At 45.9% G+C, this 22,531-nt stretch overlaps 1 protein-coding gene across 1 annotated transcript in view; it reads right to left on the bottom strand.

The window, feature by feature from the left end:
- Positions 1–8,847: 8,847 nt before the first annotated feature.
- Positions 8,848–22,531, bottom strand: part of DCPS (decapping enzyme, scavenger) — a 63,584-nt gene continuing 49,900 nt past the window's right edge. Inside the window, exons 4-6 of the mRNA XM_073321139.1 lie at positions 21,856–21,969; positions 13,612–13,722; positions 8,848–9,274 (exon numbers count right to left, since the gene is read on the bottom strand). Coding sequence (XP_073177240.1) covers positions 9,008–9,274; positions 13,612–13,722; positions 21,856–21,969 — 492 coding nt within the window. The 3' untranslated portion in view covers positions 8,848–9,007. The remainder of the gene's footprint in view (positions 9,275–13,611; positions 13,723–21,855; positions 21,970–22,531) is intronic.

Here is a 22,531-nt window from a genome sequence, read left to right as displayed (position 1 = left end):
GCCAGAGTATTATTATTATTATTGATTCGTATTGGGGTGGCACCTAGAGGCACTAGGCCCATTGTGCTCGGTGCTGTACAAACATAGCATTAGGCTGCAACGTGCTAATGGCTGCCAGCAGGTGAGTCCTGGATCCAAGACAATCACAGCCCTCATTAAAGCCAATGGGTGCCAAGCACTCTCTTTTAGGCTGAGCAGAAGGAGCAGTTAAGCCCTGTGATGTTGTAAAAAGAGCTGGAGGCTGTGGGATACAGCCCAAGGATCTAGGCCCCATGGCAAGTCAGAGCTAAGCCATGTGGACTGAGGGGTTTCTCTGGTTGCCAAGGCAGACAAGGCTGTGCGTGTTGAAGGCAGGAAGCCACGAGATAGAGTCGTAAGTGTGATCCCAAGAGGAAACAGAGAGACAAAGCTTCTTGGGCACAGAGCTTGTTGGAGGGGCAGATTTGGGGATTTCTGAGCAAGGAAACTGCTTGCTGCTGTTTGTTTCTACTGAGTTCAGAGAAACAGGACTTTGTGTCTAGTTTTTGTAAATAAACAATGCTACACCAGATTGAGGCCTCATTTGGATCTTCGTCTTTTCTTCCTACCAGAAACAACCCTGCAAGGCCCCGAATTCTAGCTACCTGCTCAGGTCGAAGGGGCAACACTCTAACAAAAACCTCTTATGAGGTCTAACAGGACTCCAGCCTGGGATGACTCAGGTGAAGGAAAGAGAAGCAGGGGTATCGGGAGCAAAGAAACAACATGCTGATCTGTTTGTTAAATGGCGTGAGAGCCATCTGATGTTTTCTTGGAGTCTCACCAGAATGCTGCCATCTCCGGAGATGCTGTGTCTGCTAGAGTGCTGCATCCATCTGCGCATTGGGAAGACAACTTTAACAAGCTTGATTTTTTACACATAATACGTTTTGAACTTTGACAAATGAAGGCATCAAATAAATTTGAAAATTAAATTAAAATGACTGCTGAGAGATCATCTTCGTGTTGGTCTTCCCTCCCCCCCACCGCAAGTATGTTTTATAAAAATGCTTCTAGATGGCTTGTCGGAATTTTTTTTTTTTAATTTTGATGGATAATATCAACATTTTCAATTTTTATCAATTTAAATTTTCACAGTTGTGGGAAATTATGGGAGGATCAGACAAAAATTATTTAATGACAAGAGACATTGAGATTCAAAAAGTTAAAGCTTTATAAGCATGGAAACACAAATTGTCAACATCACATGTCAAAACAGACAAAGTAAATATCCTTAAACCAAACTCTAATAAGTTCTCAAGTAGCATTTTTCTTATTTTGCCTAGCTGTACATTTCAATCATCATTGATGGAAATAGCTTTTTGTCGGTTTGTGACTAGATGACAAAAATCAACATTTATCGACATTTACTGATAAAAATCTAATCCTTCCAAGCCTATAGATGGAGCTTGTTCCACATACTTTGGGAGGTTTCTTATCAAACTGCTCTATGAAATCTCTTTACTACAGAGTTGAGACTCATTTCAAAAGCTGGACTTGCGGGAAATGACTTTTGGGAACAATAAAAGCCAAGCTATAAAATTCCTAAATTGTAGCACAAGCAAAGAGTAGTACGATATCCACAAAGTGAAAGTACCACATGCCCCTTAATTATATTAATTATACACATGTGTTTGAACTCTTCTAAAACTAGTAGAAGAAGTACCATTAACTGTGCTTGAACTCCCAGCAGCGGGAATATCAGCAGACCCAAACAATATTATACAAAGTCATCAGAGTTCTCCTTTACAACTTTATGATGCTCTTATTTCTTTGAAAGGGGTTGGCTGAGTTAAAATGTGTCCGAAGTTTCGGATATCCTCCTAAAGCTATCAAACATGTGATGTCCAAAAAGCTGCCACAACCCCATTACAGGAAATTCTCATTACTATCAGATTCTCCCCTGCAGCTGATGCTATTAGTTTTGTTGGAATACTTGTCCACAGGCCACTTTAGTCACGTTCAGATTACATGGCTGGGAGGCTAGCGTTTCAACTGCTTCTCCTCTGGGTGATATCACTCCACTCACCAGCCAATGGCAGTTCCTCCCTGGTACAAGGGTTATCACTGATCTGTCCCTACTCCCTTAAGAGGTTTAGATTTGCCAGCTTGCTCTAGATCACCACCCCTAAGAAGCCATGTCGGGAGGAAACAGGCCCTTCCCTGCTTTGTGCTCCAAGAAGAGTCAGAAGCATTATACCTCCATGTCCTGGTCTATAAATTTAAGCTAATTTGGTTGCTTAGAGAAGCACACCTACATAAAAATGGCCATACTGGGTCAGACCAAAGATCCATCTAGCCTAATATCCTGTCTTCCGACAGTGGCCAATGTCAGGTGCCCCAGAGGGAATGAACAGAACAGGTAGTCCTCAAGTGATCCATCCCCTGTCGCCCATTCCCAGCTTCTGGCAAACAAGGTAGGGACACCATCTCTGCCCATCCTGGCTAATAGCTAATAAAACTGACTCCGTCCCATTTACCAATCAGCTGCAACCTTGAGTGAGGTCCAGACATCGCCTCCAATACTCCCTATCTCCACTGGCTTCTGTGCAGACAATGACCCTGCTGGTAGAAAACCCCTTGCTCCAGTAGGGGTTGGTCATCGCAGGAGAGAAGGATACACCAGGTTGCTTTTCTTGTTGTTGCTAGAAAGGTGCCTTTTCGGCCTCAAACACAGGAACATCTTTCCATAGCAGCAAGATACCGTTTGAACAGTTGAGCCAAGGCTGCTAAAATCTCCTCCTAGGTCAAACAATTCCTTGATCCTGACCAGGCTTCGGTGTGACTGGAAGAAACAGGCAGGGTCTGAGCTGCTCCCAAAGTGGAATGTCAGCTATGCTCGCTGATAAATCTGAGCTGCTTCCTCTACCCCAGTCATCAGGCTTGGACAGATTAGAGCTGGCAACCGAAACAGCATGGAGCAGAAAAGCAAGCAATTCCCTCACAAACCCCAAACTCCGGGGGAATCACAGCCAAACTACAATGGGGCTTAATCTAGCCTCAGAATGCCACTAACTGCTCACACCTAAATAGAAAGTGACAAAGCAGGGGCGGGATAGGCCCTCTGTGCTTCACCCCACGATGGAAACAAGGCAGAAGGTGACAAGAGTCAAACGTGTGGGAGGCTAGAAGGATCCATGAAGGGACGTGGGGCCTTTCACATCTGTCTCAAGCTCAGCAGTGAGCAGAAGTTGGCACCATCCACTAGACAGTCAGTGACCCATGTGGAGTGAGTTTGGCCTAATTCTCAGTGGGCAGGTTCTAAAAATCTACTGCTGCCCATCCATGCCACCAATCCCACTGAAGCTGGGCCAGTGTCCAGAATGCCCCTAGATACTCCAGGAAATGTTAGCAGTGGTTACCTCCTACAGTCATTAGAGGCTGCTGCTGGGGCTGCCTGCGTCATGTGCTCTGCCTTGGCTTCCCACACCAGGAGCAGCATTGTCGTGAGGACAAATGCAGCCAAGGAGATTCCAGTTTCATATGGTCCCTCAGCAGAGATGGGAGTGTAAAGGGGTGGTGGCAGATGCAGGTGCTGGATGGAGGAACAGGCCAGGTCACCATCCTTGGAGGGAAATGAGCCTGCTGTCTGACCTACACACACAGGAGGGGACAGGAGGCTACTAGACTTTTCTGCTCCCTCAAGAAAATGGCTGTTAGGCCGTGTGAGAGGACGGTAGGTCTCTAGGGGTTTGGAGGAGCATCCAGACTTCTTCCACGTTGGCCCTGAACCCTCAGGGGAATTATGCAGATTGTGGAGCGTGAAGAGTGGCTGCTAAGGCTCTGATGAGCTATGTTCCTAGGCTGAAACCGCCTCGCTTGTTGCCACAGCCCAAGAGCAGCATGGTCTCGACTCGAGCAGGCAGGGCACCGGGCTGGGACTTGAGACACCTGGGTTCTGTTCCCGGCACTGTCCCGGACCTGCTGTGTGAGCTTGGGCCAATCGCTGCCTGTCCCTCTCTTTCCTCTCCCACCCACTACCGCTCCTCTATTTAGCTCAGTGATACTCAGACCTCAGTAGTTCAGGAGCTGAATTAGATGGATTCAGCATTACCCAAAAAAGCCACAGTCGTGGGAGTTCACTGTGTTATCTTCTATAGTACTATTCATATTTAAAGAGTGTGTGACAGGGGGAATATTTAGTTTTGTTGTGAGAATTAATATATAACAGTGCAAGTTGACAACTTAATTGGTTAATAACATGATAAAAGCATCCTCATTGGTTAATAACGCAGATTAATTAATAATTAAATAGTTTTAATACCATGTGCTGCAAAGAGCTGCAGGAGACCCATTAAAGAGCCACTCGTGACCCGCAGTCCGAGTATCACCAAGTAGCTTCACATATTGTGCCAAGCAGAGTGGGGGCCCAAGCTTGGTTTGGCTATCCCTATTTTAGGGTTTCCTCCTCTGAGGCACAGAGCAGAGAAGTGAGTTGGCCAACATCATGTCTGTAATAGAGCTGGGAGTAGAACCCACGTGGCTAAGAGTCCCACTCCAGCGCACTATCCCCTTCCCCAAACTGAACAACATGAAAACTGGACTCGTTTGGGTGTTCTGATGGTTTCAAATCAACAAAGTTAAAATCCATCTAAGACCTGGAGGTACACGCTCCTACATAAGCTGAAGGTACAGGAAAAGAGGGCTCAGTGGTTTTCAAACTGGCTTACGTGAGCTCTCCTTGGGGTAAACGAGAAAAATTCTGTAATGGCGGACAACGCACTTTATTTAGTAAGACTTGGTAATCTAATCAAAGGTATTTTAGGACCCTATCTCAGATGGGGGTACACAGTAAATTACACTATTTGGAAAGGGGTACACAGCCTAAAAAGTTTGAACACCACTGCTTTAGAGTGAGGACACTTTACTGCTAGAGACCAAAGTCCCCGTTGTTGGTATCGTGACAGTGCAAATACAAAGCTACTCCGCCAATTTCAAGGTACTTTCAAACCAGCCCAAAAACCTCCATATTGTTTACTTAGATCAAAAGGATCAACTTCTGTTTGAATTATTTAGCAAACTTCATTGTCAGACGGTTAACTGTTCAGAGACACTGTATTAACTTTTAATATAAATTTTAAACTCAACAATCGTGTGTGTTACTAATAACATGTTAGAATGCAAATCAGGGAAGATTATTTTTTTTAAAATCAAATCTTTTTGTTGTTGTTGTGAGGCAGAACGTGGAGAGTGGTCAGGGAGGACAGCTGTGTTCAAACAGGTCAGTCCCTTGGAGGAACATGGGTGTGGGAGAAAGAAGACATAGGTTTCAATCACAGATCCTCCTCTCACAGTGTGTGTGACCTTTCGACAAGACACTTCATCTCTCTGTTCCTCTATTTTAATCCATAAAGGAGAGGTAATATTGCAATGGCATGCATCACCAGGCGGCGCTGTTACAGTCCTCCAAGTTCTTTTTCTTAATATCTGAGCAAGTGTTCAGTCTTGGGAAGACATGCTATGTTGTATGTTTCTAGTTATATAAAGTTCTGCATAGAGGGACCTGTACAAGGAGCCGGAGATTTTGTTGTGTCTTGGGCTCCCATTGGAGTCAATTCTTGAGGCAGAGTTGCTCCCTGGGAACTAGGCACTGGTGTTGGGCTAATATTCCTGGAAGAAGGGATTGCCCTTTGACCATGCTTTTTGACCACCTCTGTTTCCAGATTGTTGTACGTAAATAAAAAGATACAAATTAGAACAGAGGCAGACTCTGCATCATTGATTTCTCCTCCCCGGGGAAGCTGACCTGCAAGGCCATAGACAGCTGCTACCTCTTCACAAAGGAGAGACGCTGGTGTCAGAAACAGGCCAGTGGTGTTGAGAAAAGGGACAAAAATATTTACTTCCCCTTACGAAGCAACTTGTGGTCTGTGGATGAAAATTGCTACACTGGAGCAAACCATTAAGACCACATCCAAGACCAACTGCTACGATAGTTTTGTGTCTCTTAAAGCATCCCTTGATCTGTATGTATTCTGCTCAGGCTGTAGATGACTGATGAATCTGAAAACACCCACAGCAGATCATGCAACATTCTGTTTATTTAGATGCATCACATGCACTGCATTTCTGTTGTGAAATAAGTGGATCTTATGGATATTTCGTCTCTTTCACTCGAATGCTGCAAGAAGGTACTGTAGTCGGAATATTCATTAATCAGGTGACAGAGTGGAATAAAGTCCTGGGGCAGCGGTGACTATTCTGTCCACATGACAGTATGTTGTTGTACTGTTCTTGTGCCACTCCCATTGCAGAACTGTTGGCCACCACTTTGAGTAATTGTCAGAAAAATGAATTCCATGTATTTCTTACAAGAGAAGGAAACAGTGACGGAATCAAACAGAAAAGGCCACTTGGCTCCATCTGTGGCTTTTCCAAGGAGACTCACACTCCGGTGAGTTGCATAAAATAAATAACCTGCCTTCCGGGAAAGAAAGCTGCATGAATCCAGCAGTTACATCAATGGTCACCAACACACAAGCCAAAGACCCTTTTAGCATCTCTTCAGCTCACGAACTTTCAAGTTGTTTGAGGCACGTCTAGGGGTCAGTTCAGCCAGAAAAACAATGGAAAGACAGGCAGATATACCTTTGACCCTGAAGGATCCCAAGGCCTTTACACATACACAGAAATCACTTTGCCCAACAATAAAATGCAGCCACTGCTGGGTGGGAACAGTGCAGCTGTTTAACAGCACACTGCAATGCTAATTGCGACAGGAAGAGAATTAAAATACCGCATCCAACTGGAACCGCAGGAGGGAATTTTCAGGATGCTGGAAGCAATGATCAGAATTGGACTGGTCAGAACCAAGTCTGGAGTCGCACGTGGAAGAAAAGTTTAACAAGATTGTGTGAATGGCTTTGCCCTCTCTGGCTTATACCCGTTCAAAATCTGAATAGACCAGACCTGTAACTGTTTTTAGTGAAAAGTTGTACTGCAGTTATACTGGCATAAAGATGCCTTATACTGGTATAGCTTGTTTCCTTCCAGTATGGAAATAAATGATAGCAGAATAAGCACCTTTAGACTGGTATCTCTGCATCCAAACAGGTGGCAAGGGTTGTGCCAGTAAACTATTCCAGTACAGTTAAGCCGTACAGTGTGTGTGTGTGTAGATAGGGCCTTAATAAATCAGGAAGTGAGAGCACTGTCATTCACAGCACTGCTAGTTCAGAGAGCTAGAGGGTGAGTAGACACTGGGGGCTGAATGGCAGGGGATCCATAACGAGCTAGAAAAGCTTAAAATAAAAGCATTACAGAGAAAACATATTGAAACAATAAAAGAACCTACACACATGATGAGCCCAACTTCAGCAAGGGTTCTGGCAGGTGAACAGTTCTTCAAACTCCACCAAGGGATTTTTCTGTGGTCACAACTTGGGAGCAGCTGTTAGCCCAGAATAAGCACCCCCACAGCTCTGTCATTCCTTTCAACAGGTGGGGCCTTGGGGAACAGGTGATCAGCAGACGATGGGTTGCTCCTCAGGGCGTAGCTTCAGAAGGCTGGGTCCAGAGGTGAGAAGCTGCCTTCCCCCTCCTCCCAAGTATTTTCTAGGAAACCCACTGAACCAGAAGTGCACTCTTACCTGGCACATTGTTTAAAAGAGTTCGCTGAAGCTCATAACACTTCCCAGAGTTGACATGAGCCATGTCGCCCTCCTAGAGACGTTACATACAATCTCACTATAATTCGTGAGCACTTGAATTTTAGTACAAGAACTCCTGAGATACTTATTTCAATAAGGTTTGTCCTGGATATTGCAGGAAATTACCGTAGCAGTCAGAAGGAGATTTGAGTTGGCAATTCCACCCTCCCACAGCTCTGCCACTTGGTAGCAAGTTGCCCTGTCCTCCCCACAGACTACTGGGTTTGCTACATTCAGATTTTCATTCTGGACATGCAAGTCCCCGAGTATTCTGCCATTCACCAGCTGCAAACATTTGCAGGCGATTTCATTAAAAAGGTGTTGTGAAGAAAACCTTTCGTACCTGAACCACCCTATTTATCTGTTAGCTACAACTCTGAAACCGACCGTTGACAATTTAAATGTCAGCACTGTTAACTATTGCATTGCTGCTTATTTTAGCAGACATTAGCAACTTATGTGTTTGTTCCATGATCCCAAACTGCTCCTCAGGTGCCAAGCCCTCCCCTCCAGGGCTGGAGCACCCATGGAAAAAAGTTAGTGAGTGCTTAGCACCCACTGGCAGCCAGCTTCCCCACTCCCCCCAGCGTCTCCCCTCTGCCAGCAGCCCCGCCGATCAACTCCTCCCCCCCGCTCCCAGTGCCTTCCGCCCACTGTGATCAGTTGCTCCACGGCATGCAGGAGGTTCTGGGAAGAGGGGGAGGAGCAAGCTTGGGGGAGGGGGCAGAACTGGGTAGGAAGAGGGGGGCGGGGATTTGGGGGAAGGAGTGGAGTGGGGACGGGGCATGGGGCGGAGCGCGGACTGGGCACCCCCAGAGCAAGGAGGAAGCCGGTGCCTACATCCTAAGTGATAGGTCTGAGGCCAGGGATCAGGTGATAGCCTACAGGTTACATGGTCCTTAAAGATCAACAAAGCACCTCTGCTGGAGAGAGCCCTGCAGGTGACTCTGGGGTCAGGGGAAAGGACCTGGAAAGGGACCAGGACAACAGGATCTGGTTTACAGAAATAAACCATCTCTGAAGAAAGGGACTGAAATTCTGCTGCTGTTGGGAGCTTTATTTGATCCACTGCCCTGTGAGTCAGCCCACCAGCTTCTAGTTTGTCATAGAAGTTAGGTGAACCTTTCCGCAGAGCACAGAGGACATGATTCCATGGGACACATGGATGAACAGTCTCTGCTCAAACAACATTTTATTGATAGAAATGCAGGGAACGGTTACTACGGTGATGGGAACACAATCCCAATCCTTACAAAATTCAGTTAAAAAAAGTCAAAGACAATAAAAATAATCCATACGTAAAAAGGTAGAAAAGCAGCCCACTTCCAGTCCCTGGGATCTCAAGCTTTGCCTGCTTCCTGGAATTTCTTCAGCAAGGCTTCATCTGCCCGGAGGGCAAAGGTCAGTGTACGCTTCTGGTAGTACTGGGGGTCGAGCTCCAGATTGTCAATAACGTCCGACAGGAGGTGAGCTCTCTCCACTGAGCAGCCTGGTGCATCGTAGCTCAGAGCGGTGAAATGCACATGCAGGTGGAAGTAGGATGGCTGGTAATGCAGGTAAATCCGCAGCTGGGAGCCAGCCACGCCAAAGCGCTTTAATATGGCTTCCTGGGGAAGAAAGGGTAGAGAATTTAATCTCCCAAATAATACACTGAAAAGTTTTAGCATCATATCCAAGGGCAGAGGACTGGATAGAAGCACACTGGTAAATCCGATGACCTAGCCCAGTCTCTTGTGATGGTGAATTAACATCAAGGGACATCAGTACTACTTCTCCTTTCATCCAAAGATCTCAAAATATACAATTTCCAAATTGTACAAAGGAATTGCTGAAATACAGTAACTTGTGAGGTGGAATATAAAAGCTGAGTTCATAGTGATGCTGTGGATCATTTAGAACAGAAAGTGCAGAATACTAGCTGAAACGGCAAGGGGATGGGGGATAAGATTTAGGTAGCAGAATGCAATTACTCGACTGGAATTTAGCCAGGACAACAGGATTAATACTCCTGCTTTACAAAAAGTGCCATGGGACCTGTAATGACTATGAGGGATCAAGCCCTCAGTTCTAGGTCTTGTCTGAGAATGACAGAAGACGAGGTTTTGGTTACACACTTGTTCTCCAACGTTTTTACATATTTTCCCCTTCTCAGATTCCTGCAGAAGCAAATTGATGGACAGGGTCACGCAATACTAGATGCTTGGCCGACAGTCCGCCCAGCTGTAAATCCACCGCTAGTGTCTCTTTGAGAATTCTAACCCAGTGCAGACAGAGGCCAGCTGCACACTAAAGCTTTATTAGAGAGGCAGGAAAGGGGGGAACAGACTCCCAAGCCCTGCCCAAAAGCCTATTACCAGCCAAGCTCACTGGCCATTAGGTACATGCCTGCAGAAGAATTTAAATGGGTGGAGAACTACTTTAGGTTCAGACATACCATGCAGTGAAAACATTACAGAAAGAGCTGTAAAAACAGACTGAGATGAGAGCTTACTGCATGGGCTCTACCAGAAAGGATTTATGAAAGCAGATGTCAAGGCTGTGATGATGTCTGAGCATCTGAGCCGTTATCTAATGTTTAAAATACAAGCTGGGCGGCAAGAGGCGAGCAAGTGGGGGGAGGGAGGGGAGGTGGAAAGGGAGGAGATGGTGTCTGCTGTGGGGAAAAGCATCCCGGCACCACATAGAGAGGAGCAGGGGGAAAGGGAGGGTAGGTTACTGTTTCTCCAACTAATCTGAAGGTCACTGTGGGAGCAGAGGTGGGAGTAGTTTTGGCCACCACCCCACGCACATAGCTGAGCCTAGTGGCACATGTCCCCTCATAAATTTATTCTCCAAGGCAGATGCCTGCCCCAGCAGGGATCCCAAATCACCAGGCCCATATGTGCGGGACACATCCTCATGGGCAGGAAAGCAAAGCATGCTAGCTCAGCACCTCCCCCAGCACAGGGAGAGAGGTAATGATAGGCCAGATTCTGATCTCAGCTCCGCTAGTATAAATCTGGAGCCATGCTACTGAAGTCCCTTGAGTCTGTCCCCGCAGGGCCACCAGTGAGACAGACCCAGAGCTGCCCCCATACAAGCCCATTTGCTGAAACGGGGGTTTGCAGAGCAGACGGCTGCCTCCTTCCCATTAACTACCTCCATAATGAGGCCTGTTTGTTGTGGGGGCTGGACAACACACCCAGCATGTTTACCCTTAAGAGTGCATCCTGTCAGCTTTTGTTGTTCTCCATTCCAGACTTATCGCTCCAGTTTGCTGGGTGAGTTACAGGATCCTGTTACCAGTCGGTGTAATTAAAGCTAGAAACAGCGACAGTGAACTTGTCAGGGACCTTCCAACATGCTGCGCTCGTGTGCTGGTTGGGAACGCTAAGATTCCTCACCCCATCTTTTAATTAATCTCTGCTTTCCCTGATGCAATTACTTCCTGAATTTCCAGTGCAATGAAGGGGAAAAAGCTCAAGTCCCTGTTACTGAACATGCTATATCATGGGCCTAGAAAGATCATCAGGAGCTGAAAAATGGGCATGAATTTAGAAGCAAGTTATTAATGCAGGGGACAAACCTCCTGCGTGACTCAGGAGAGTGACTGCCCCCCAACTCCAGTGGGCAGTTTCTGCAGTTTCATGGTCATAATGCTTAGCACCTCTACAGCACTTTGTATTCAGAGATTCCAAGGCCAGAAGGGACCCCGGAATCATCTAGTCCGACCTCCAGTACGACACAGACTTGATTAAAAAACACCCCGTGACAGAATAATCTACCACAACCCTTGGTGAGTAGTTCCAGTGGTTAGTTACCTTCACTTAAGAATCTGTATCTTAATTCTAGTCTGAATCTGTCTGGCTTCAACTTCCAGCCAGGCACTGGATCTTGTTAGACCTTTGTCTGATAGATTGAAGAGCCCATCATCAAATTTCTGCCCCCATGTAGGTACTTACAGACTGTGAGATCATGTCACTCCTTCACTTTTCCTTTGGTAAGCTAAATAGACTCTAAGGCATGTTTCCCAATTCTTCTAAGCACTTCACATATTACCTAGTGCATCTGTCAGACCCTGGCAAAGTAGGTATTATCCCCCTGTTGCACATGGGAAAGCTGAGGCTCAGAGAGGGGAAGCCCATGATCACACAAGTGAGTGGCAAAAAGGAATAGAACCGCGTTGTCCTGACTCCCCGTCCCCTGCTCTAACCACTACCATCCTATTTTCCTCTCTAGAGCCAGGAGTTTCATATCTTGCAGCCACCCTTGAGTTCAGCAATCTGCAGAGCAGCAGTGAGCTTTCTCCGATGGGCCCACCCATCAGCCAGAGCTAGTGGCTCAAGCCAGGGCAGTTATAGTTACAGCGTTGGAAAGGAATGGAAGAGGAGTCTCATACAGCACATGCTAAAAACAGTCTCAATGAAGGATTGACTGGCTTTGCGAGAAGGGGTGAAGTTGGCTAAAAATCTGGCTAAAGTCTGGCTAAAAATCCCAATTCCAAGTCAGACTGTGTGTTCAGACTTTAGTGCTTCAAGCCCAGGTGCCAAGATTCTGCTCCAAAGAATGGGTAATGTCACAGCCAGGGTTACATCCATCGTCTCTCCATGGCTGTTCCATAGGGCCAACTAATACAGTGACATGGAAGCCAAGAGACAATAATCAGGTGGGAGGCTGAATTCAGTGAAGATGGACGCTGCTGCTCTAGGCCTTGAGACAGACTACCAAGAGTTTGAGCCAAGTCCACTGTAGGATGAGCTGCTGTCATCAAAACTCATCATCCCTGCATAAGAAATGCACTAGTCTGCCATGGAGAATCCTTGTCCTGGCTCCAATTCTGAAGCTGGAGGAACCTTTTTCCTATTCTTGGGTCATGTTCACAGAACTGGGAATTGCAGATTGGGTTGTCCCACGAGGAGGACACTGGTAAAGCTACGGAAGAGCACATTAGCCTTTGGAGCTCTGTGCTGTGACCTCAGGAGGGAAAGCAGGATGGCAAGACAATGAAGACTCCCTGCTTATGTCCAACGGGAGCAGGGAGATTGACGAGAGAAAACCAGAAAATGCTTCCCATGGCCCTACAGAGACATGTTACTTTCCTACGCACAGAGCCCTTATTACTGCTTGAAGTTCAAGCAGGGCCACTGTAACTCATCTGGCCTCTAGTGAATAAATCTTGGATCACACTTAGATTTTATCTTTTTCCTTTGCAGTTTCTCCCTCTAGTACAGAGCACCACCAGGCACGTCATATACAGTGACACAACAGGCCTTAGGTGGTGTCCAGCAGGGCTTCCACATTCATGCATAAATTAATATTTACCTACAATTTTCATCCCCAAGAGCTTCACAAACAGCACTCAGTATCACTGGAATTGCAGCCACCTCTGGGGTAGGAAGAAACATGCCAGGTATGCAGTAAAGGCAGAGCTCTTTCAAACTGGATCCTTACACTTCTAAGCCATTTCCTCCACTCTGTGTTTCCATTTGGGTAACAGCTGCTATGGGGACCCCATTTCCAACATCTGGTCTCACAGAAAGAGTTACCTCTTGTTTTCTCAGTGACATCTGATAGCAGAAAATTAATCATAATCAAATTACTGTCCCCAGCAGAATAGGAGCGGCTGGAGGACGAAACTGTAAATGCAGGCCCAGAATGCGTAGGCTGGTGGGTATGAAACACTCCAGACAAAACCCCATGCGGAGAGATTGTGGCATATCCAGACACTTTCCAGTCTGCTCCCTGAGCAAACAGCTGTCATGACAGCCCAGGTCGATTCCCTAAAACCTCACTAGCGGGAAGCCAGCATCAGCAGGGTGAAGTTGGCTGCTATTCCCTGCTAATGGGAAACGAGGCAGTTCCCAAACTGATCTTCCACAAGTAAAACAGAGACCCTGGTGGGTGCTTATATACTAAGGTGATGAGGGCCATAAGAAGCCGGATAGATAAGTGACATAACACCCACCTTTCCTTCTTGCAAGATGTTCCTCAGCAAAGGCAGGTGCTCAGCGGTGAGGTCTCGCAGTGACTTTATCTCCCGACGGTGGCAGATGGCTATCAAGTACAGGTCATCTAGCTGCAGAGACAGGACCTTGTTACCACCAAAATATAACATTAAAAGCAGCTGGAGATTCTAGGTCTTAGAGCTTCACGGAAAATATAACTATACTAGTGCAGCTATGAGAGGGGTCTTGCCCCGTATCGATACGGACTGTTGTCATCCATTGCACTGCCACCTAGATTGGGCTGAATAGTATCTGTGAAACAGGATACTAGAGATCTTCCCCCCCATATACTGGGGAATGATTTCTTTGTGAATGGAGTTTCCCTCACTGTTGAGCCAGTTCTATACTTGGTCAGATACCATTAATCAACATTTTCCCCCAATCAGTAAATAATGTCTTTGCAATTCCCCCCGCATCGTTTGGCCAGTTCCGCTGACACCTTTGTTATGGTAAATGGAGCAGCTAAATAAAACCTAAATATGATATAGTGATGTAGGATCAAATCTTTATGATCACGTCTTCTCTCTTCTTCCGTCCTTTGACAAATCTCTCTTTGGCCTTGAATATTCATACTTTCCTGTTGCTAATATGCTTAAATGAATTAGCAAATTGAATCACCTTTCACAGTGACACTTACTGCTTTTAAAGCACCTTTTACATGAGTATCTCATAATCAGTTTTAGAATGTTAATATCAAGTCCCACATCTCTGTGAGGAAGACAGTGCTACGATTGTGACGTTCCCCTCTGGTGTTATCTGGACCGGTGATCTGCTAGGTCACTCCAATCCTTGACTCTGGGAGCCAGCCTTACCCTGCTCTGCTGTGAGAACCCCCACTCCCAGGCTGTTCACGCGCAGCCTCTGGCATGTAAGCTGCTCCCAGCTACTTGCAACCAAATGACACTAGTCAATATCTCCAGTCCCAGACATAACCCTAGGAACCTCCATCTTGCAGTGTCCCAAGGGCCACATTGGGGTTGCAAAACTGTATGGAAGGCCCGGTAGGGAAGACTGTGCCTCCCCAAACAGCCTGTCCCCCACCCCCATCCGCCCCCTCCCAGTTCCCACCCCCCGACTGCCCACCTCAGAACTCCCCACCCATCCAACCCCCCCTGCTCCTTGTCCCCTGACCGCCCCCCTCCCGGGACCCCCCCCCCAACTGCCCGCTTCCGGGGCCCCATCCCCCATCCAACCCCCCCCCCCCGACTGCCCTGACCCCTATCCACACCCCTGCCCCTGACAGGCCCCCCGGGACTCCCAGGCCTATCCAACCCTCCCCCGCTCGCTGTCCCCTGACTTCCCCCGCCCCGAACCTCCACCCCATCCAACCGCCCCGACAGGCCCCCTGGGACTCCCACACCTATCCAACCACCCTCTGCTCCCTGACTGCCCCCCAGGACGCCTCACCCCGGCCCCCTTACCATGCCCCTCAGAGAAGCATGTCTGGCAGCCGCGCCGCCCAGCCGGACCAGACATGCTGCCATGCTGCCCTGCAGGAGTGCGTGGCCCCGTTGCACAGAGCGCTGCCTGCGTGGCGGCGCGACAGCAGGGGAGGGGCCAGGGGCTAGTCTCCCCGGTGGGGAGCTCAAGGGCTGGGCAGGATAGTCCCACAGGCTGGATGTGGCCTGCAGGCCATAGTTTGCCCACCTCTGGGCTGACTGGTTGCCCTTCAGCCATGCTCTCCCCTTTCATCAGCGCTTCAGTCGCTGGGTGGTGATGTCTGTAGATGGAGGTGGAAGAGAGAGGAAGAGCATGGCAAACGTCTCTCCCTTTTATCATGTTCTTTTTTTCTCTCTTGGCTTTGCTCCCCCTTCAGGGTCAGTCCCAAACTGGCCAAGGAAAGGGGGTGACTCACTCGAGAGCCCAACAGATCCTTTGTTGCTGCCTAGGCCAGTGTCCTTTGTTCATAGAATCATAGAATATCAGGGTTGGAAGGGACCTCAAGAGGTCATCTAGTCCAATCCCCTGCTCAAAGCAGGACCAAACCCCAGTTCTGTGAGGCTGGGCTGGATTTGTCTCATACATGCCTGATGAGATGTAAACTGCCCCTCTGTTCCTGGCGAGTTTTGCCTGGGCTTCTTTTAAGCCATGAGGACACATTTTCAGCCTCATAACTATATACATGAAATTACAACTATAACATCATTATAGCAACACTGCTCGGTGCATCATGAGCCTTCCGAAGACACACGACATAATAAACTTTGCACTGGATACCACACAATCATACATAAGGATGAACATGGGGGTGCAGGGTGTTCCCCCGAGATATAGAGTGTCAGGATGACTCCCATTTTACAGCTGGGTAAAACGAGACACAGACTTGCCCAAAGCCAGAGTGAGGCAATGGGAGAACTGGAAATAGAAGTCAGGAGCCTAGATTCCCAGCCATTTGCTCAAAGCATTGTCTCTCTGCAGGACAAGAGAGCAGTGTCCCCCTGAACAGATGTTAAGGAGATTTTTCTAAGAATTCAAAAGGACAAAAGCGTAACTTTTTATTTCAAAATGGAAAGGTCTCATGTGTTTCTGCTTGAATATTACAAATTGGGCCAGTTTCCAATCACTCTGGTTCTTGAAATAACTCATCTCTCAAGAATTAATGAGTCAATTCACAATACCAGTGTAGTGAGCTACATCTCATCTACAGAATTTGATCAGCCAGGCTTCCAGCATTGCCCAAGGTACTTGGTGAAACAAACATTTGATCGCCCTTATGGACACAGGTCATTATAAATGGAAAGAAACAAAAATCTTTTTGGCTAGGTATTACATACTGGGTAACGCACATACACAGATGTTCTCTCAAGATTCTTATTGAGTTTCAAGGGCTGTACTGGTCATAAAATCAGTTATAAAGTTCTGATTTGTCAGAACATACATACATACTATTATTAATTATTATTTGTATTCCAGCAGCCTCATGAGACCGCAGCTGAAATTGGGGGCCCATATAGAGCCATACCTAAAACTCCGTCTATATTCTGCATGTTTTCTGCCATGGGATGACAAAGCTTTACACAACACAGCTTTTGTAGCACATTCTATCAGCTGCCCAATGCTTCCAAAGTGTAATCCTTCATGTATGCAAACATTCCCTTTCTGTAGGGTTCTAGAGCTTGTGCTCCTTGTACTGAGTCAGCTACTCTCTAAGGTACGGTCACCACATGTGTGTATAGAACAAATAATTTAGATATCTAAGAGCCTCTCTGCCTTTTCGCTGTTAAAATAATTCCACCTGGCTATTCTGAAAGAGCAGTTTATTTGAGAATATGGCTCTCAGGATGCCTGCTCAGACACCCAAAGCATGACACTTCCAATCACATCTTTTCGTTTCCAAGGCACAAAGTGATTTTCATTTCTCTACATTTATTTATCATTCTCAGGCTGACCTAGTTAGCTCAGTGGGTTCACTTTATAGCTCCTAGACAAGACAGAATATTATTGAGGCTTATTAAAATCACCCTGGGATCCCTATTGGACCTGGACTACAGACACAAAGCAAATCTCTCTCTTCTCCTTAGAACAACATCTGTATGTTGCTGTTTGAAATAAATAAGCCTATTGCTAAAAAGGCTCTGGATGATGTAATGTAAAACATTTCAGGCAACGCCTCAGGGCTCTTGTGGGTTTGAGAAGAAGTGAATGGTTAGAGAGATCTCAAACATGCTTTTAGCAGCATGTTTAACTAAAACGCATTCCTCCATGCAAGCCAAAAAAACAACTACTGTATTTCCTAGGTATCAATTTACTCCCATTATATATGGCCTGGTGATCCTGGAGAAGAGCCTTCTAATCCAAACCTCAGCAGCTGAAGTGGATAATTAGAGACACTTCCTTCACTAGTTCAAATACTTGGAAAACTCAGCTTGTCCATGTGGGAATTCCCATTTCCCTGACATCACTGGGCTGGAACAGAACTTCACCCACAATTTCAATTTGAAAGGTACAATTACACAGGGAGGTCTGTAGCTCTGCCCACTTGCCGCCCTTGGTGAGTGGTCAGAGCAAAGATAATCATGCAGACATGTGTAATAAATCAGTGGCCACACGGAGTCTGTAACCATCCTTTACAGAGCATGCTGTGGCCAACCGGTGTGGTCTCACTGAAGTCAATGCAGCGGAACCATTAAGAAACTGGCCCTATGACTCCTTAGGCTTTATAGATGTCAGCTAGGAGAGAACTCAACCTGCGTAAAGTCCAAATGCCTTAACCATGGAACCTGCCCATTATCTGTAATCATGCTAAGGCTTATAAACTCTGTGGGTCCCCAGCTGCTAGAGAAAGATACAATTACACACAACTGGGCAGGTCTAATTCTCTCCAGCAGAGCAATAGCCAGCACACTGCATGCCCACATTGTGGGAAAAGGTCATGCAATATGTACACTGCACAAACAGCTCCAGTCTTCTCTTTACACACAGAGCATGCAATGTTTTGGAAGACTCTAGCCTTGCAGATGCTGAAGCCTGAAATCATAGTTGTAGATATCCAGCAAGAGGGGAAATGCACCTCCATTGCATTATTTACGTGGGGAGGGGAAAAAAAAAAGAAAAGAAGAAAGATTGTGCAGATTTCACATTTTGACAGCGAGGAACGCTAGCACCTTCTGTTCACTTTATTGAGGTCACCGACATTCAGAACAATTTCAAAGAGTAAAAACAAACAAACAAACAAGAATTCCTGCTGCAATCCACCAGCCTGAAATAATTAAAATCCACCCGTGCGTCATCCTCAATTAAAGGACTACGTTAGCGGAACAGGACCCTGCTGAGCAGGCTTCTAAGTCCTAGCCCAAGAGATGCTTTGACAGCTTGGGAGCCATGTAGAGATGACGTAATTTAATCTAGTGGCCTAAGGCTCTGGGATGGAGCCTGCCGAGTGTGCTGATCGGATGAATCAAAATCAGACAGTTCAGAACAGATGAGTGCTTTGAAGGATCACTGCTGAAATGGTTGTTATGACAGATAGCAAGTTTAATGCGATATACTCCTTGTAGGACTCGAGATGCACTGGACTCCAACTCGTTCGGTGTTTTTCAGACTGTAATTTATTTACACCGGGTCTCTATCTTCCCCTAGATATTCTCTCCTGACTGCACATCCCTGAACTTCCCACAAGTCACCTGATCTGAAGTTCAAAATTCTGCTCTTTCTGGGGGCAAGACTATGAACTGCATATGTAACCTGCTGACTGCAAGAGAGCATGCATGCACTGAAGTCTGTACAAAAGGCTCTATGATGCGTGTTTTCTTTGTCCTGACTCTATTCTTTTCCTCCCACTTCTTAGGGGATGTCCCTGTTGAAGCTGCATTGTCTCAAAATAAAATAATTTATTATTTGTCTAATGCCAACAGTGTCCTAAGAATTTGAGGGCAATTTGCAATGCTAGAGCGACTTCCATCCAAGGATCCCCAGGTGTCTTGCAGACATTAATGAAACTAAACTTCACAATACCCCATGCAAGGCAGGCAAGTGTTATCCCCAATTTTAAATAAAAGCGGGGGGGCCGGAAGCCCAAGCACTTTTGGAGCTCATCCCCAAAATGTGCATTAGGAGGAGGCTGTCCAACTGGGCAGAAAGCAAGTGAGAACACAAGTGCTCTAGTGAGGGGAAAGCAGGTGGAAACTGGCCCTCGGGGAACCAAGGGAGCGGACATTATGAGGTGTCCACTTTGAAGGCCCTGGGAGGTAGTGCAGTAGCGAGGAAAGACAAGACAAAAATGGCTTGCCTAAGGCACCAATACACATGGGATGAACCTGACTCCAAATGGCCCTGTACTTGTTCAAAGCCATTCACAGCTAGGGACCAATCCCTGGTTCATACAGGGCCAAAGACAGTGTTCATTGCTCTTCCTGGACGGGCTCTCAGCTGCGGGGAGCGGCTATGAATCCTGGGGGGATCTAGATACTGGAGATGGAGTCTAAACAGCTTCCTTGATCTTTTTGTTGCCTCAGTGAATCATTAACTAAGGCAGCCTTTACACATATTCTATGGGTTTTTAAATCTCAGCAGCTACTCTGTTACCGACAATTTCCATACGTGCAGATCACTGAGCAGAAAGGGTCCAACGTCCTGTACTAGCCTCAAGCTTTCTAACAGCTCTCATTCCCCTTTCTAGCGTCTGAAAAGAGCAGAGGCCAGAAGACAGAATTTGCATTAAAGAAACCAAACAGAGTATCCCATAGTTTTAAAGACAGTGGAGACCTGTGGGAACAAGCGGTATTTTACGCCTGCCAGTATTTGGCAATGAAATGGAAGGGCTCACACTGCTTGGCCTTCTGCTTGGTTTTTTAAACGAAGGAGCAGGAAACAAGGAAAACAATACAACCTAGGTATCACCTGGCCTAAATATCTGAACTGGTTCCAATGATGCTGACAAACGAATTTCTCTAGAGCAGAGGTTCTCAACCTTCTTCTTTCTGAGGCCCCCCCCCCCCACATGCTATAAAAGCCCGCGGCGCACCTGTCCCACAGTAACTGGCTTTCTGCATATAAAAGCCAGAGACGGCATTAGGGAGTAGCAAGAAGGGCAACTGCCTGGGGCCCCATGCGACAGGGCCCCCCCAACAAAGCTACATTGCTCAGGCTTCAGCCCCGGGTGGCGGGGCTCAGGGACCTGGGCTTCAGCCCCATGCGGTGGGGCTTCGGCTTTCTGCTCTGGGCCCCAGCAACTCTAATGCTGGCCTTGATTGGAGGCCCCTCTGAAACCTGCTCAAGGCCCCCTAGGAGGTCCTGGACCCCTGGTTGAAAACCACTGCTGTAGAAGAACTCATATCAGCACTTCTAATCCTGGCTGGAGTCACATGTTTCCGTTCTAGAGAACTAGAATTCATGCTTTTCGGAATTCCTAGATGAAAATATTTTCACCAGGGGAGGGAGGGATGGTTAATTATAAATAAAAAGAAAAGGAATACTTGTGGCACCTTAGAGACTAACCAATTTATTTGAGCATGAGCTCATGCTCAAATAAATTGGTTAGTCTCTAAGGTGCCACAAGTACTCCTTTTCTTTTTGCGAATACAGACTAACACGGCTGTTACTCTGAAACCCTTAATTATAAATAGCACTTTTCATCCTGAGATCTCAAAGCACTTGTCAAAGTTGGATAAGTATCACTATTCTCATTTTACAGATGGTGAAGACCAAGACAAAAAGATTAAGTGTTTTGCCCAATGTTACACAGCAACTCAGTGAAGAAGTCAGAAATAGGATCTCCTGACTCCCAGTCTGCTGCACTATTTGCTGGATCACACTTGAATATAAGAGTATAAAGTTATTTTGCAGCATTAACTCAGAGTGCTCATGAGTTACTTTCAGTCCTGGTGCATATATTTAATAAAGTGGAACAACAGAAAGCCTTCCCCAATTTAGCCTAGTTAAATATTCTGAGGATCAGAAACCCAAGGCAAAATCCTGGCTCCACTGAAATGAATGGGAGTTTTGCCAATGATTTATATGCAGCCAGGACTGCAACCTTGTTATTTTGAGCTTTAGGGCTTAAACTCCATTTATTTGGTCCCAGGTCTTGCAGTTTTTAGACCACAAAAGTACCACATTAAGCATATTTGGTATAAGAGCAAAAAATGTGAGTTAAGAACCACTACGTTTAAGATTATAGGCTGGACTAAGGTCTGTGAATGTCAAGATGTGCAGAAGAAAGAGTATTCATTCCAGTAGTTAAGTAGTTGCTTATGAGATGACTGTGTGATACAAGCTATGACAGTAACCTTGATGCAAATGCAAATAGTTAAACACTCTAGAAAGAAGGAAAGTTAATTGCATCAATTAAAAGGGACACTGTCAGGTTGATTTATGTCTAATATTTAAGTTTACAAAAATGAGGTTTCACAAAATCTAAAAGTCAATAGAAATTTGTCAGGAAAAACAAATAACTTTGGCTTTAAACATGCCCTGGCAATGTTTGGATAGGTGCACAAGAACCAGAAGTTTACTAGTAAGTCACTAAACAAAAGTGAAACTGGCCAGTCTGTTCTCATTGTCAAGCAGAGTGAAATGTAGTGTTACATAAATGATACATAATTAACTAACAACACCATTAACGATAACAGTATATTTAATTTTTCAACCAGCAGTTTTAATAATTTCAAGTGTTGTTAAAAATACAGCTAAGGAGGCTTCTTGTGTGTAACTTCAAAACAGGCATTGTCCCTTTAAAGAGCTAGAGGATCAAATGAGAAGCTAACCTGTTTCTGATTCCACTTAAAATCTGGAATGAGAATGAAACCATTGGAAGAATCAAGGTTTTCGTGGATTATTCGATCAGCCTCAGCCTTCTTCTCCAGGATATTATACACCCACTGGAAGAAAGAAATACGCAGTTTATAAAGACAGCAAAACAAACAAGCGCTGCATCCTTCACCTCAAGATCTTAGATTAATTCTGACTCACTGCAAATGGAAGCTGCACTTGGATTTTAAAAAGAACCAAATAATTTTATGGCCAATAACATTTGTAGTTAATGATCCATGAAATAATCAAATATGATCCAGGCCATCAGCTGATCACTAGAGAGATCAGGAGGGAATTTTTCACATACGTACAGAATTGCACAATTGACTGGATGAGTTATGGGAGATTTTTGCTTTCCTCTGAACCATTGAGGGAGATTTAGGTTAGATGTAAGGAAAAACAAACATTCTAACTGTAAGGATAGTTAGAACAGGTTACCTAGGGAGGTCATGGAATCACCCCACTAGAGGTTTTTAAGGACAGATTAGACAAAAACCTGCCATGGATGGTCTAGGTTTACTTGGTCCTGCCTCAGCACAAGGGAATGGATTAGATGACCTGCTGAAGTCACTTCTAGCCCTACTTTTCTATGATTCTATTAAGTATTGACCACTGCTGGAGATGTGATAC

This window comes from Lepidochelys kempii, chromosome 22 (assembly GCF_965140265.1).
Source record: "Lepidochelys kempii isolate rLepKem1 chromosome 22, rLepKem1.hap2, whole genome shotgun sequence".
In the NCBI taxonomy this organism is placed as follows: domain Eukaryota; kingdom Metazoa; phylum Chordata; order Testudines; family Cheloniidae; genus Lepidochelys; species Lepidochelys kempii.
The sequence above is the reverse complement of the archived record's forward strand: the minus strand, read 5'-3'. Positions and strand labels throughout refer to the sequence as shown.